The sequence below is a fragment of the Chelonoidis abingdonii genome, chromosome 10 (assembly GCF_003597395.2).
Source record: "Chelonoidis abingdonii isolate Lonesome George chromosome 10, CheloAbing_2.0, whole genome shotgun sequence".
NCBI lineage: Eukaryota > Metazoa > Chordata > Testudines > Testudinidae > Chelonoidis > Chelonoidis abingdonii.
In genome coordinates, this window is record NC_133778.1 from 33,478,301 (window position 1) to 33,495,714 (window position 17,414).

General features: G+C 42.1%; 1 protein-coding gene and 1 pseudogene across 5 annotated transcripts in view; one reads left to right on the top strand and one right to left on the bottom strand.

Annotated features, from left to right (window-relative positions):
* PDE1A (phosphodiesterase 1A) overlaps window positions 1-16,699 on the top strand; it is a 272,702-nt gene extending 256,003 nt beyond the window's left edge. For 3 of the 5 annotated variants that reach the window (XM_075070071.1, XM_032783794.2, XM_032783799.1), the window contains one exon: window positions 243-640. In XM_075070071.1, coding sequence (XP_074926172.1) covers window positions 243-640 — 398 coding nt within the window. Of the gene's footprint in view, window positions 1-242; window positions 641-15,867; window positions 15,988-16,358 lie in introns of those variants that run through there. The other 2 variants (XM_032783797.2, XM_032783800.2) reach the window with 2 other exon arrangements.
* LOC142047365 (myb/SANT-like DNA-binding domain-containing protein 7) lies at window positions 3,411-4,095 on the bottom strand (annotated as a pseudogene).
* Window positions 16,700-17,414: the final 715 nt, after the last annotated feature.

A 17,414-nucleotide genomic window follows, 5' to 3' on the forward strand; every position in this document is an offset into this window, starting at 1 on the left:
TGGTTAAAGATCAAACACCAAATCCAGCCACCACCACTTCTGTTGCACCTGTGTAACTGAGATCAGAACTTGACCTACTTTAAACAAACCAGTGCACATGTATTAACACTAAAAGTGACAAAGAATTCCCATGTGCACAATGTTTCCAAGTCCAACTCTAGGCCAGAGCTATTGCTAAGAAATCAAAGCAACTGCAGCATATATTTCATATCTAATTTACATATTTTGTTCCCTTTCTGTAGAAGAACTTGTGAGAAATGTTGGTGAACAGCAAAAAGACCAAAGCAGAAAACCCGCAGATGCACAATTACAGGAGGAAACAACCAGGACACAAAATGAGAGTAGTCAGGGAAGCGATGACACGCCTTTACCAAGAAGCATCACTCCCAGTTCCTTCGTCCTACAAGTTATAACTTTCGACTGTCCTCCTAGCGCATCCAGCTCGGAGAAATTCACTAACTCTGATCCAAACCAGAAAGATCTCACCGAGGCACAGCAAGAAACACAGCCCACTGTCCCGTTGAATGGTAATATCTCATCACAAAACACACATCAGTCTAACGAAGTGGTGCAGGGTGGAGCTGCTGCCGTGTCTGTTACATCCCTATTAAGCTTTGATATCCATAAAATGTCCAATTAAGTAGTTGTTCGAGCCTGCAGTTTAGGAATGGCCCTTCCTCAGACATATGTAGAAACTGAAATATCATCAAATAAAAAACATTTGACATGAATAAATTTAACCTTTTTGATATTAAGTATTTGATATTTAATAGTAAATTATTTGGCCTAAAATACCAAAAATATGACAGTTGAACTCATAATTTAAAAATAATTTTAGATACGTATTTGCAGCTGTAGAAGTTTTAAGTTACTGGGAAATTATATAAACTCTGTAGAACCTGCTTGTCATTTTCTTTTTGAATAGGTAATTCTGCTTTGGCTATTGCAGGGCTTCTCACTTATTGTAGGCACTTAGGATCAGAACTTCATGAATCAAATCATTTGTAATAAAAATGAATACAACTTCCCCCATTTATTTTGATCACTTTAAGCAGGTGTAATTTGATCATTAAAATAGGTATAAAAAGTTGCCATTTTGTTAACAAGGAAGGTGAAAATTTGGAATGTTAAGGGGGAAGGGGATGGAATAGCCAAAAACCCATGACAATGCAATATGATGAAAACGAAAACGATTTTATTGACATAGGCTGTGGTCTGCACTCTGGTGATCATATGATCACCAGTGTCAAGGTGTCCAAGCGACAGTGGAACTTGATCTAAGTAGAAGGAAGGTACTGTGTGATGTTCCATTTTAACTTACAAATTGTACTGAAATTGATGATAAAGTAAGCTTTAAAAGAATGGGACATTGAGAAGAAAGTATTACCTCTACGGGTATGTCTACACTATGAAATTAGGTCAAATTTATAGAAGTCGGTTCTTCAGAAATCATTTTTATACAGTCGATTGTGTGTGTCGCCACAAAAAATGCTCTCAGTGCATTAAGTTGGCAGACTACGTCCACAGTACCGAGGCTAGCGTCAACTTCCGGAGCGTTGCGCTGTGGGTAGAGGTGGGTAGTTATCCCACAGTTCCTGCAGTCTGTGCCGCCCTTTGGAATTCTGGGTTGAGATCCCAATGCCTGATGGGGCAAAAAAAGTGTTGCAAGTAATTCTGGGTATGTGTCATCAGGCCCCCCCCCCCTTCCCTCCTTTCCTCCATCAAAGCAACAGCAGACAGTCGTTTCGCACCTTTTTTCCTGGGTTACCTGTGCAGACGCCATACCACAGTAAGCATGGAGTCCACACAGCTGACCGTCACCGTAAGTCTCCTGGCTGCTGGCAGACGTGGGATTGCATTGCTACACAGCAGCAGCTCATTGCCTTTTGGCAGCAGACGATGTGTTACGACTGGTAGCCATCATCGTCCTACTCCTGGGTGAGGTCAGTCGGGGTGCCTGGGCAGACATGGGAGTGACTCAGCCAGGTCATTCCCCAGTCGTACTTGCACCGTCTTCTGCTGAGCACCCAGGAGATGATGATGGCTAGCAGTCAAACTGCACCATCTGCTGCCAGCCTAAAGATGTAAAAGATAGATGTAAAAGAGTGGATCAAAACAAGAAATAGACCCGATTTGTTTTGTATTCATTTGCTCCCTCCCTCCGTGAAATCAACGGCCTGCTAAATCAACAGTTTTGAGTTCAATCCTCGAGGGGGGCCATTCTGTGTGATAGTTGCTTGTGTTTCTGTTTGATGCAAAGCCCCACCCCCTTTGTGGACTTTAATTCCCTGTAAGCCATGTCATCAGTTACCCCTCCCTCCATCAGAGCAGACAATCGTTTTGCACCTTTTTTCAGTCCAGACACCATCACACTGGGATCATGGAGCCCGCTCAGATCACCGTGGCAATTATGAGCACTGTAAACACCACGCGCATTACCCTGGAGTATATGCAGAACCAGAACCTGCAAACGCAAAACCAGGCGAGGCGGTGATGGCAGCATAGTAACAAGAGTGATGAGGACAGAGACATGGACATAAACTTCTCACAAAGTACGGGCCCCGACAATGTGTACGTCATGGTGTTAGTGGGGCAGGTTCATGCTGTGGAATGCCAATTCTGGGCCCGGGAAACAAGCACAGATTGGTGGGACCGTATAGTGTTGCAGGTCTGGGACAATTCCCAGTGGCTGTGAAATTTTCGCATGCATAAGGGCACTTACATGGAACTTTGTGACTTGCTTTCCCCTGCCCTGAAGCACCAGAATACCAAGATGAGAGCAGCCCTCACAGCTGAGGAATGAGTAGTGATAGCCCTGTGCAGCTTGCAATGCCAGACAGCTACCAGTCAGGCAGGCATCAATTTGGAGTGGGCAAATCTACTGTGGGGGCTGCTGTGATCCAAGTAGCCAACTCAATCAAAGAGCTGCTGATATCAATGGTAGTGACTCTGGGAAATGTGCAGGCCATAGTGGATGGCTTTGCTGCAATGGCTAACAGCGGGGAACACTTCTGTTCAGCCACAGCCAAACAGCTGAGCAGGAACAGGCACCTCTGAATGTCCCCTTAATAAAAGCACCCTGTTTCAACCAGATGACCATGAATGATTATCACTCTCTTGGGGATAACATAGCGAGATAAAGAACGGATGTTGTTTGAATGCCTGCAAACACCAGAACCATCTGCTTTGTTATGCAATGATTCCCGACTACGTGCTATTGGCCTGGCGTGGTAAAGTGTCCTACCATGGCGGACGGAATAAGGCTGCCTTCCCCAGAAACTTTTTGCAAAGGCTTTGGGAGTACATCCAGGAGAGCTTTATGGAGATGTCCCTGGAGGATTTCCACTCCATCCCCATACATGTTAACAGACTTTTCCAGTAGCTGTTCTGGCCACGAATGCCAGGGCAAATTAATCAATAAACACGCTTGCTTTTAAACCATGTACAATATTTACAAAGGTACAATCACCAGAGGTCTGTTCTCCGCCTTCAGGGACCGGGAGCACATTTTGGGTGGGTTCGGGGGTTACTGGCTCCAGGTCCAGCATGAGAAACATATCTTGGCTATTGGGGAAACCGGGTTCTCCACTTCCTTGCTGTGAGCTATCTTCAATCTCTTCATCATCATCTTCCTCATCCCCAAAACCTGCTTCCATGTTGTGTGATTCTCCACTGACAGAGTCAAAGCACAGAGTTGGGGTAGTGATGGCTGCACCCCCCAGCATGGCATGCAGCTCATCACAGAAGCGGCACGTTGGAGGCTCTGATCCGGAGCGGCCATTTGCCTCTCTGTTTTTTTGGTAGACTTGCCTGAGCTCCTTAAGTTTCACGCCGCACTGCTGTGCATCCCTGTTATGTCCTCTGTCCTTCATGCTCTTTGAGACTTTTTCTAATGTTTTGGCATTTCATTTACTGGAACGGAGTTCAGCTAGCACAGATTCGTCTCCCCATATGGCAAACAGATCCCGTACCTCCCATTCGGTTCATGCTGGAGCTCTTTTGCAATCCTGGGACTCCATCATGGTCACCTCCGCTGATGACATCTGCACTCACCTGCATCTTGCCACGCTGACCAAACAGGGAATGAGATTCAAAAGTTCATGGGCCTTTTCCTGTCTACCTGGCCAGTGCATCTGAGTTGAGAGCGCTGTCCAGAGAGGTCACAATGGAGCACTCTGGGATAGCTCCCGGAGGCCAATACTGTCGAATTGCATCCACACTACCCCAAATTCGACCCAACAAGGCCAATTTCAGCGCTAATCTCCTCATCGGAGGTGAAGTAAAGAAATCGATTTAAAGAGCCCTTTAAGTCGAAAAAAAAGGGCTTCGTCGTGTGGACGAGTCCAGGCTTAAATTGAGGTAACGGTGCTAAATTTGACCTAAAATCATAGTGTAGACCAGGCCTAACTCTTCCTTCTGGGCTGAGGCTCCTTCACATCTTTGCCTGAGCCATGAAGATCCAACTCTCTCCCGTGATGTATTGTACATTCTTCCCCACACTTACACCCCCACACACTCAAGGGCTTATGATGGGCTAGATTGCGTGTTCTCAATCCATCCTGAGTAAGAGGCAACACGTGATTGCATTGCCCCAGGAGAGACCAGAGAATGAATTGGGGCTCTGAGCGCTACAATTCATCCCCTGCTTTCCCCTTGTTCTAAGGGAGGAATATGTTACTCCACTCCATTTCATGGACCCTCCTGCTCCCTTCTTCCTCCACCCCCACATACACCCAGCCAGTTATCATGGCCACTGAGTGAGGGGGACAGAGCCAGAGCTCCTCCCAGTCCCTGCCCCTCACCATTTATTTGCTTGCAGCAAGGAGCATTGGGAGAGTAGCCCTTGTTCTCCATGGTGCAGCCAGGGTCATAATCTGATCAGAGCTGAATGGTTAAGTGAGGATCAGGGCCTTATTCTCCTGCAGGTGAAGAAAAATAAGGGGACTGAGTGAGAACCAAAGTTGCTGCTTAATATTTCCCTGTGTCTTGTACTTTAGGGGCTTGAGATAGTCACATGCTCTGTTCCCAGCTCAAACGTTGGGTTCAGGTATGTCTTCTCTGAGGCTGAGCCTTGTGAGGTTGGGAGATGAGGTGGCACTGCCTGAGCATCAGTGCGTGGAAATATAGCTTAACACACCTCTCAGTTGTCCCTCATCTTGAGAGATCTCCCTCATTTTATCCCCAGCATATCCTACACACACATTTGATGTCCTTTCATTTTTATTGTTGAAAACTGTTCATCAGAGTAAAGGATCACAAAGCTACTGTTCTAGACTGGATTATTTCTATGAAAAGAATGAATCCCCCAGTACTTAAAGTTTCTTAAATGAATATTTTTTGTCTCTTTCATTTTGAGTTTGTCACACACTGCATTCTACATTTGGGCCTTGGCAGGTTGAAAATAAAGTGCCTTAGAAAGGTATAATGCCTGCTATGCAGTAGAGGAGGAGCCCAAGGAGAGGCACTACTTGCTGTGCCCATAAAAGAGATATAACAGCCATCTTGTACTAAGGGTCATTACCGCACCACCAGTGCTATTTCTGCAGCACCTAGATGTTTCTTGGAGTTCTTCCATCCAAACGTTGACTCAGTCAGATCCTGGATAGCTTGAGAAATCTGACCAGATAATGGAATAAATTGGTATTGGTTGTAGGCAAACAGTTCTTGCAGCGTAAATTCCACCTTTCTTGTGCAATGAGCATATCACTGTTTATGAGAACTCAGTGTTATCGAAAGGAATTCATTCAGCATGGTAGGAAATCCCCTGTAGGACAGGCAGGATTTTAAGGCACCAGAACTGCAGTTTATGAAATTGGTAATAGCCTACATTTGATTTAGTCCCCATTGGAGTTATTTACTTTCCAAAGGTAAAATGGTTTAGAAATTATTTGTTTTGCTGGAAGAGGACAGAAAAAGGAGGGTGTGCAAAGCTGCAATAGACCAGGGAAGTGTTTTGAGTTTGTTTGTATGCTTGTTTTAAAGAGAAATAAATAATGAAAGGGCTAAAAAGGAAGGGAGTTGGAGGGCAATAACTGAGTTTAATGAGGAGATGTGAATAATGTCAGTCAAGCTCCTGAACTACAAGGCACAGATCATATGCCTACATCCTGCACCACTGAACTCAATGGCCCGTACAGAAGGCTCATTTCTGTACAAACTGACCCTAGGACATGCTATAAAAAAAGCCAGAGGTAGGGACTTGTAAGCCTAAAGTCTGTCATGGCAGTAGCAGGTTTATCCTGTTATTAGACTGTAGCAGCAGTAGTGACACCACCTTTTTAAGGTCCAGGTCACCTCCAGAAATTGATTTATGGTCCAAAACATCAATTATGTCTCCTCTAATTTATCTAACAGTGATGCATCTGAGCCTTCATAGTTAAATATCTGGCTGGAGCAAACATCAGGGCTAGTGCTGCTGATCCAGGAAGCTCAGCCACAGTATGTGAGATTTATTACAGATTTTGAGATAATAGCTGAATTGCGATGAAGATGACTTTAGAAACTAAGTGAAATGGAAAAGGGCTCATATCCAAGACTGCCACCAACTGTTAATTGTCATCCCGTTAGCAATGATGGAAACATATAAAGAGTATTGCTCATTGCTGGGCATGCTGTTGATAGACAACGTTCTAAACTACACTTATTTTAGTGCCATTCTGAGTTCTGAAACTTACTTCTACCTCATTTGAAACTATTCATCCCAGAGACAATGCAGGCCGGCTGACAGCAATTCAGGGCCTCCAGGCAGAACAGTCAGTGGGTCCCCACACACGCACAAGCTGGCAGTTGTGCTGCACCTTACTGGCTAATGCCCAGCGAGCTGCTGGCTGCGCTGCTGGGTGCACTCCTCCGGCATGGCCAGGGCTTCCACATGCCCACCTGGTAGGCTTGTCAACTGTCTAATTGTGCCAACCCAAAGCCCTTTGCCCCACCCCCTCCCTGAGACCACACCCCTGTCCCACCCCTTCTCTGAGGCCCTACCCTCTGCTCACTCCATTCTCCCTCCCTCCATCACTCACTCTCCCCCACCTTCACTCACTTTCACTAGGCTGGGCAGGAGATTGGGGTGCGGGGTGCTGGCTCTGGGGGAGAGTTTGGGTGTGGGAGGGCTCTAGGAGAGAGTTTGGGTCTGGGGTGTGGACTCTGGGCTAGTGCAGGGAGTTGGGGTGCAAGAGTGGGTTGGGGGGAGGTCGGTGCTTACCTCAGGCAGCTTCCGAAAGCTACCGGTACATCCCTCTTGCAGCGGCTCCTAGGCAGGAGACCGAGCAGTTCCAGGTCAATGGGAGCTGCAGAGTCAGCATTTGGGTGGGGGCAGCTCACAGAGACCCTCTGTCACCACCCCCAGGGGCGGCAGGGACATGCTGGCTCCTTCTGGGAGTAGCACAGAGCAAGGGCAGGCAGGAAGCCTACCTTCGCCCCGCTGCGCCAGTGGCGGCTGAGGGCCCCTCAGCGCTTTTAAATCAGCCGGGCCCCTGGGCAATTGTCCTCTTTGCACTCCCCTGTCAGCAGACCTGATACATTATATGAATGTGTTTGCTTATTTATTCATTAATTCATATTGACCTACTGGTGGAAATATCATTTTATACAGCTATAAAACAGTTCCTTGCTCCCAGGATCTAACAATCTAGATTACTCTGATTTGTCTTTTGTGCACTAATGAATGTGCATCTAGAGCTATTTTCAGACTAACTGAACCAGGAGATTATGCAGTAGGATGATACAATATAAGAATCTGGACAATCACTTAGACTGCATTTAGCTGTAGCCAGGGCCGGCGCTACCATTTAGGCAGCCTAGGCAATTGCCTAGGGCACCAGGATTATTGAGGGGGGTGGCATTTTGCCGGGGGGGGGCGGCAGGTGGCTCCGGTTGACCTGCCGCAGGCATGCCTGCGGAGGGTCCGTTGGTCCACGGCTCTGGTGGAGCTGGTGCAGTCATGCCTGCGGATGGTCGGCTGCTCCCGCAGCTCTGGTGGACCTCCCGCAGGCATGCCTGCGGCAGCTCCACCAGAGCCACAGACCAACGGACCCTCCACAGGAATGCCTGCGGCAGCTCCACTGGAGCCACGGGATCAGTGCGGGGGGCGGCGAAATGACCGTCCGCCTAGGGCGCGAGAAACCCTGGCGCCGGTCCTGGCTGTAGCTTAAATTAAAATGATTTTTTTTTTTTTTATTTGGCATAGCAGGCATTTCTGTATCCAAGTTCAATGAGTGATCAGCTGCAGGCATCATACTGTGAGACGTCCTTTCATTAATCGATGTTGAATTTAGTCTCAACCATCTGCTTCAGTGATTGCTTGCCTCCATTTTCTAACATAGATAAAAGTCACACTATAGAATGAAGAGTTTCTAATTTTCTTAATTAAGAAGGAATGTTGGATATTAGCAAATAATTAAAGTCACATATGAAATAGAAGTAAATCCATAATTTGACAGCACTACCTATTTCAAATGGATTTTATGTTTTTTGTGTCTATTTGAGATTAGTGAATAAATCAAGAAAGAATGAAGTTTTCAAAGCTGATAATATGTTTGAACGCTCAGTTCTCATTAACATGATCAGAAATTACTAGGTTATACAAAATATTCTTGTTGCCTTCAGCAAGCTATCAAAGGCAGAAGTCAGATAATGTATATTCTGTGGGTGAGCTCTTGGCTGCATTGAAGTTAAAGGAAGTTTTCACCCTAGGTATTAGTTGAATTGTATTTGTTTTCTGATCATGATAGTCTGATTTATTTTGTAAATTTAATATTTCATATTTATATTTTTTCTTTTACAAAGGAAACCAAGAATTAAAATCTATCAGAAGTACAAACTGTTCCAGTCAGTTACAATCACTGTTTGCCAGATATAAAATGAATTGGTTCTGCCCAGACTGAGTAGCCTGCAGTTTCAGTAGGTTAGGTATTTTGACTGCCATTCTCACTTCAGAAATGTGTTTGATACACCTACTAAACCATTAGTTTGGGAAAGAAATCACTTCAGCACATCCTTTAATCTTTCTTTACCATGGGCAGTTGTTCTGATCTCAACAGTAAATCAATCTGACCTACCATTTGTAGTTTAAAAATTTTCCCGCCAATTCCAATATTTTTAGTTTTGTGAATCTAATAAACGGAAGGGATCTGGTGTCATTCTTGACTAAGGCCATGTCTACACTGCTCTACAATTTGGGTTATGAGGATATGACCAAAGTGCTGTGCTGTAATTCTCCCATGTGAACACTGTGGACATGAATGTAAAGGTCCCTAATTTGCACAAATATAGTCCTTTTAGGGACCTTTAAGTTCGTACCCACATGGGGAGCTACAGTGCAGTTTATTTACACCCCCTTTTTCTGAACTGTGGGGCAATGTAGACAAGTCACCATGCTTGGATGTTACAGCTCCTTTTAATCTAGTAGAGTTTAGCAGTGTGCTGTAGCAGGTAAAAAAGTTTATACATGAAGTTCTTTGCTAGTCGCTATTGTGATATGGAAAACATATTACATTTTACTGAGCTTAGCTGAAGTCAGTTATATACCTACAGAGGTGCCATAGATGATAGAATTAAATAAAGCCGGGTTTGAACTTCTTTGTAGCAGTCTGGTTTTACATTTATATTGTTATTAATTGCATTACAGTAGTGTCTGAAAGCCCCAACTGAGGTCATGGCTCCCTTGTGCAAGGCATTGCACAAATACATAGCAAGAGGCAAACCCCGTCCCTTGAGAATTAAAGAATGATGTTACCTGTGTACTTACCCATGTAGGGTGTGTAACATTGTGTCAGTGCTATCCGGAAAATAGGCAATATGCAAAACTCCGGTCTGTGCAATTAAATTAAGATTAAATGAATTTGCAACATCCAATACCAAAGGGAAATCCTAGCCTTAAAAATAAAATACTTTGCATTTCCATTTCAAAACTATCATAATTCAAAATAACTTCTGCACACTAAAACGAGCAGACCAGCCTACAGTAAATCCATTCTACCTGGGGTGAATTACCTTATCCTGTCACACCCTCTAATCAAGTATTTAGCGCAAAAATAGAAAATGAAATAAAAGCTTGATCTAGAATTCCCACAGTGTGTTGGGTCACTGTTGTATTTCAAAGCATTGTTGATTAAAATTGTGCTAAGTGATTCTAGAGGGAAGCCTTAACGCAGTGGTTCTTAACCTTTATTGCAGCCTGCACCCCTTTGGTTCTCAAAATATGTTCTCGCACCCCTTAAACCTAGATATAGTTTTTGTTTATATATTACTGCAATCGTTAAAAGTGTATAATGTTAATAAATACATAGGTCTGATGAAACAAAGTAGTTGTACTTACGTGCCAGTGTTTAATTTATGTTTCTGATGATTTACCTTCTAAAAAAATCTGGCATGTCTCGCACCCCCAGAAAGGGCATGCACCCCAGGTTAAGAACCACTGCCTTAATGGAATACAAAATTTAACCATTTAAAAGGGAGGAGATAGAGTAATCCTTTACAAAAAAAAGTCTTTCAGAAATTGATTTGCTATATAAACTAATATAATCCACCATCAAGAATATTATAAGTGTGCAAATGAACAACTTTCTAAAGCAACTCATTTTCAACTTTCTTGTGTATATCATATATAGAGTTTATTGAAATTTTTCAACTGGAAAATTTCCTCACTGGAAAATGTGGTTTCATCAAAGTGTATGTTTTCTTGGGAAAATGCCAGTTTTGTCAAAATATTTTACTTTTCTGTTCAGATAGTCAAAACAAAAAAATTTCTTTTAAGATGACATTATGAAACTAAATGAAAATTTTGTTTTGAAATGGTTGCCTTAATGTCATTTTAAGTCAAAATACCAATTCAAAACCATGTTTTTTATTTTAAAATGTTTGAGTCAAAAATATACAAACCTCTGCAATTTTTTGGAACATTTAGTTCTGTGAAAATTTTGTATATTCTGACTTTTCCTTCCAATTCAGAATGAAAACAAATGTCAAAATATCTGAATTTCCCTAGAATGGAAATTCTGTTTTCCAGCCAGCTGTAATCATGTCCAAGTTTCCGGTATTCGTGCAAGTATCAGTCAGATAGTACGATGCAAGTCACAGCTGTACAGAACACTAGGTGATCAGTGTTTATTGCAGTTTGTGGTGTATCATGCTGACTTTTGTACACTCTTAGGTGACAAAAGTGTAAGAGACAAATAATGTTTGACTACAGAATGGAATTAAGGAGTGTACCAAAGAGAAAAAGGAAGACAGTTGTGTTGTTTCCTCCTGCAGCTCATGTAAACTCTTTAGTCCCACTGGAACAATGTGATTGCAAGGCACGCCATGCTATCAGAAAAATCAATATTTAATTCCTGCTAAAAATGTTTTCTCCTTGAATGGAAAGAGAGGGTTGAGGGAAAAGCAAGTCAATGAGTTAATTAAGAGTCAGATGTGGAAGAAGACAATGGGATCTCTGTGAGCAGGAACCGGTGACCATAGAACTGAGGTAGTTGAGAAGAGCTACCTGTTGAGGGCTCCAGGGAGCCATGAATGAATAAAGTATGCCAGCAGTGAAAGTGAAATATAGTTCCAATCTTCTCACGTATCTGTTGTTACCATTGGACATGGTATCCATCCATCCTCCCCATAAGGCAGCTAGTACTTTTTCATTTAACTTAACAATGTAAAACTTGTAAACTTGCCATGATATTCATTGTCTTTACTATATAAACGTCAATAAAAAAGAAGAACACATTATTATTATTTGTATTCCCATAGTGCCTAGGAGACCCAGTCAAAGAACTCAATGTGCTAGGTACTGCACAAAGACAAAATGAAGAGAGAGTCCATGCACCATAGATCTTACCATCTTAGTACAAAATGACACAACAGAGGGATACAGATAGACGTAGAGAACCTTTGCTTTATGTAACCATTGAGAGGAAGCCACACTTGCTCTGCAAAAAAGGAGAATATACACAATGTAAAACTAAAAATGACTTAAAGTGCTGTAGTAAAGAAAAAAGTTGAATGGAATACCCTTAAGTACATATTTGTCCTGTAAGTCCACTCAAGCCTTTATGCTCTGTAGAAGAACTAGTATTTTATATTTACAGATTTTTATGAAAATATTTCTATAAAATGGGGTTTGTTTGGGATTTTAAAAAGAATGTCTACCATATATCTGTAACCCTAGTGCCCTAGAATATGGCTCGTAAACCAGTGGAGTGTTGGGGAGAGGAGTATAGGGAGAGAATGGACTGGTGATCAGTTTGTACCACATTATGCCTTTTTATCACAGGGAGGTGTAATGCCTCTAGAAAAGATGATGGAGGCAAACTCCACAATGGTTCTTGGGACCCCTGGGTAAAAGGTACACCCCTTCTCTCCAGTGATGGCCTTTAAGTCACCAGCCATTGTACATGCAGAGTGGGACCCTGACTATGCCCCAACCCACACAGACATGTTTCTTTTGGATGGGTGTGTACCACCCTAGTGTTCCCTTTGCACTTCTGAGACCACAAGAAGTTACTTTACCGTTACCTCCTTTGGATGTGCTAGCAGGGAGGGCGTATCTCCCCTGGGTGATTATAGCCTTTTTCTTTTCATGCATGGGCAAATTTGGCTTCTGATCCAACCCAGAGTTAGTTGCTCCAACAAACATCTCTCAGTTTCTCAGACATTTTTGCACGTACTAGTTAGATATCTTTCTATCTGTCTGCGTGTCTAATGTGCTGCCCATCACCATAGTACCTGCCCACCAAGTCCCAGCTCCCATGCCAGCAGTTTCCAAACCGTGGTCTATGGAGCACTTGCTGGTGCTCTGTGGAGAGATGGCACAAGTGCTTCTTGTTTTATGCTGAAAAGAACAGAACAGATGTGAGGGGAGAGTAAATGAAGAGCAAAGGGAGACAGCATGATTATTTTTTTTAATAGGATAAAAAACAATGCTTTAAAGACAACTAAAATACACAATTTCCTAATGGAAATGAGTAAGCAACTACTGCAGTCGCTGCAAAGATGTGAAGGGGTTGTAAATGCAGGGCAAGGTGGTGTCACTATGCCTGCACATAGAGAGGGGGGATGGTCCTTGACACCCTATATCAACTAAAAGGAGGTGCATGCGATGGCAAAACTCCGGATCCGCTGTCCTGACACCTACTGTTGAGATTTAACTCTTGCAGGCACTCCTAGTTCATTAACCAAACCTGCTTCCTGCTCAGGCTGGCATTCATGCAAAACTGACCATCAAAAGTTTCCAAGGAAACACTTCCTGAAAAACAACTTATCCTTAATGTGTCAAGAAATACCAATGTTTAAGAAGCCAGTGAATCTGTGATTAAAAATAACTGACTATAGCATCAATCTCTGTGACAGTAGAGGACTATCCAGTAACTGCCAGTAGTAGAAATCACACCTGGGCAGTATCAGTTGATCACTCAAAGCCTCCTGGAGCATAAACAGATAGAATAGCAGCAGGAAAATCCACATCAGCAATGTGGCAATGTAATTGATGTTGGCTCAGATGACATCAGTTATGACTCTCTGGCATATAAGTGTCAAAGGAGACATGGTAGATTCCTGGACCCCACTTCATACTTTTCCCTGCACTGGGTGTAATTATTTACATCAGTGCAAAGGGGTATTTGGTAGTATTTTAATCTACTTTGATGCTGGTGTAAGGAGCTAAACAAGGTGCAAAGCAATGCTGAATCAGGGCATTGATCTGTCAGTTATTATTAGGAGAAAAACATATGCTGATGTGAATAAAGAATAAGGTACGATCAAAGAACAAAGCAATTGAGCTTTGATCAAAATGCTGCTCAGAGAAACCTTGGCTGAACCATACTCCTTCGGAATATGCAGTTCCATCAAAATCAAAACACTTCACAAAATCATATCAACTTTGCTGGCATTTAACTTTGAAGGGAAAATGGAGGGGAAAAGTTCCAACTATGTCCAGATGTCCTGTTTTGAGATTCTAGGAACAAACATTTCAGTTTCTTGTTCTGAAACTTATTTTTTTTCCATTTTTCATTATAGCTTATAATATGAACTATAAAAAGTTGAAATCAAACTGAAACAGATAGTGTGACCCAAAATGAACATTTCTTATCAGAATTTTACTTCATAGGAAATTTTGAAATTCTCAGTTTTTATTTCAGTTTAGAATGAGGCCAGATTCAGAAATCTTGAAATCTTTTGCGAAATGAAACTTCCATCCTTCACACGGCTCTGATAAAAGTCTTTAGAAAGGAAGACAAAGGGGGGCTGACCTAGCTTTCCAAATACTAAAGCATGGCATTCAGATATGTGAAACTGCAAGGGACTGAGAGCAGGGGTGAAATCCTGGCCGCACTGAAGTAAATGGCAAAACTCCCACTGTCTTCAGTGGCACTAAGATTTCACTCACAGTGAATTCAATGAAAGCAGCAGAGAATCCTGTGGCACCTTATAGACTAACAGAGGTTTTGGAGCGTGAGCTTTCATGGGTGAATACCCACTTCGTCAGACGCAGGTAGTGGAAATTTCCAGGGGCAAGTATATATATGCTAGCAAGCAAGCTAGAGATAACGAGGTTAGTTCAATCAGGGAGGATGAGGCCCTGTTCTAGCAGTAGAGGTGTGAAAACCAAGGGAGGAGAAACTGGTTCTGTAATTGGCAAGCCATTTCCTCCTCTTCTGTCTCCTTTCCTCTTTTATACTCTTCCTCTGACGCTTCTCTACTAATCATTCTGTTTTCAAGCTAAATTCCTCTTCCTTTTGTTTCCTCCCACTTGCAAACTATTGTTTATCCTCCTTTAAAGACTCTTCCTCTACTTTAATTCTTAGCTTCTAATAGTGCTTCCTTCCTCTTTCAAACACCTTCCTCTGACTTTCTCTGTCTCTCCATCTGGTTCTTCTCTACTTCCCTGTCCTATGTTTCTCCTTGCTCTCCTTCCTCCACAATCTGCAAACTGGCTGTAGGTTTTATTGGTGCAAATCGGTGACCACAATGTGCATTTGATTGCTTAGAACTGAGCAGCTAATTCATATTCAATGTATTGGACATATTTCACCTCTTTCTATAGTGGCAAATTGTCCAGTTTTTAATTTTCTGTATTCAAAAATATTCACAAATAATTTCTATGATCTAAATACTGTTAATTGTGACTATTCAAGAGCTGAAATTCGAGCTGTGTTGCTTAGTTTTGAATGAATACATAAGTCATGTATTGTTTCAGTTAGCAGACTGGACAAATGGAAGTCTTAAAATTAGGCTTCGATTGCAAATTTACAGTGTCATTGCTTTTCCAGGTGAAACTCACCCCCAAAGTGGATTTAAGTAGCCATCTTCGCAGGGGTGAATTCTCCCCAAGAAACCGTTAAAATTTGTACCGAAAATATATTTAATTTTTTTTCTAATACTTCATTAACAATAGACTAATAAAAATTGCTTTATGTTTGTCTCAATTAATGTTCTGATCCAGCGCTTTCATTCTGTGTCTTTCCACATGAGTAAATGAAAATGATTAAACTCAATCCCACATATTCACTCTGAAAAGGAAGAAATGATTGAAATGTAAGTATAAGATAGGCAACCTTTGGAAAAGGAAGGAAAAATGTCCTACTTAGATGTAATACTACAATATGTTATCCACAAAACAGGTTCATACACTTCTACTTTGATATAACACGAGCCGATATAACACAAATTCGGATGTAACGCAGTAAAGCAGTGCTCCGGGGGGAGGGGCAGGGCTGCACACTCCAGTGGCTCAAAGCAAGTTCAGTATAACATGGTTTCACCTATAACCCGGTAAGATTTTTTGGCTCCCGAGGACAGCATTATATCGAGGTAGAGGTGTATTATGTATTTGGTTGACTTGATTAATGTCTTAAGGTACCTTCCCATTTGTGTGTTTTTCAGGTGAGCCTAAACACTGTCAAAAATCAGAAGATACAGTAAAAGCCACTGAACAAAAACACGCTGTGATACACAACTAGATTTGCTACTTCTTAAAGGCTTCTGACATTTTAGTCATGAGAGGTAATTTACCAATTTTACCATGTCATAATTCTGTAAGTTTTGGTTGTTATCATCGCAGAGGGATATTAATTGATTTGTAGTATTAGAAAAATTATTTCCAGTGGCATTTTTGAAAAACTATAGAAACATTTCTGTTACTTGTAGGTTTTTTACTAATTTGGGGGGCCAACTGACCCTACAGCATCTCCTTAAGAAGTGGGACAGAGTAGAAGAGGGAAGGACTGATTAAAAGAGTACCTTGTTTCTTTGAATTCTCTTTTCCAGGCTAAATAATCTATCTGAAATGTAGCGCTATAAGAATTGTAAATACTTGAAGTTTCATGGTAGAGCGCATGTCACATCATGTATTTTCATTTTAATTCTGTTTGCAGGAAAAATAGAACAGCCCTACAAGTTCCTAATTCAGCTTTCTGTGAGGCTATCATCTCCTCTATCTACTCGTTCTTGGACCATGCCATTTTTATGGACAACCATTGGACAAAATAATGATAGTAAAAACCATAAAATCCTGAGCTGGTAACTCAAGGCACTTAATAACTCTCAAGGTTTCAGATCTATTTGTAACTGTTTTATTTCCTCTTCTATTTTGCCTTCTTAAACCTAGCTGAGTACTTTTTCAGCCAAAACTTGGACTTCATTTTATTTGCATCACAAACCAGTCGTTGCCAAATGAGCATGAGATACATGTTGAAATATAAGGCACTTGTCATTTGCACTGGTTTGCTGTAAAACTTCTGGTAACCCTGATCTGCATCCAACGGAAATGGAAAGCCAAAATGAAACTGCCACAGACAATCGTTTATGCATCCACAATGTCAGATTTCTTAAAATGTTTGGAAACAAATTAGAATGTAGACTGTACAGAGAAATGTTAGTGTTGTACTGAGCATCCCATGTGAACAATCAATGTATCCTGATGCTGTGGCAGCAATTTGGAGAAAACGTGGTGTTTAATGAAACCAGCCTTTGAAATATTGGTTGTAAACCTGTTAAGTAATTGTCAATGCTGAGATCAAAATGTTCTAATGGTGTTCATTAGGACCTTGGCAGTGGAGTCACACCTGCCATGGAGTTAGGTGTATATTGTTTGAGATCACAGCAGAGGAAATAGATACAAGAATGTTCAAGTGACACATTGGCTTCACTTGAGAAAAAACATGTATAAATAGTGTTGCAGATGATATTGTGGCCCCTTACACTGAGCAGGAAGGGAAAATTTGGAGCCTTGTGGGGGACTCTTCATATGAAAACTCAGTGACGTGGAGTCAGGATAATCCATGCTGTATTTGGTTTATTTCCACAAATATTCACACAATCCTGTTTCCCCAAGCAGCAGTAGAAACATACAGCAATCAGGCAGTTAGTTTCCAGCCAGCACAGTGCCCAAGGAGAGGCTCCCTTCCTGCCTCAGCTTCCTTCCAGGGTCA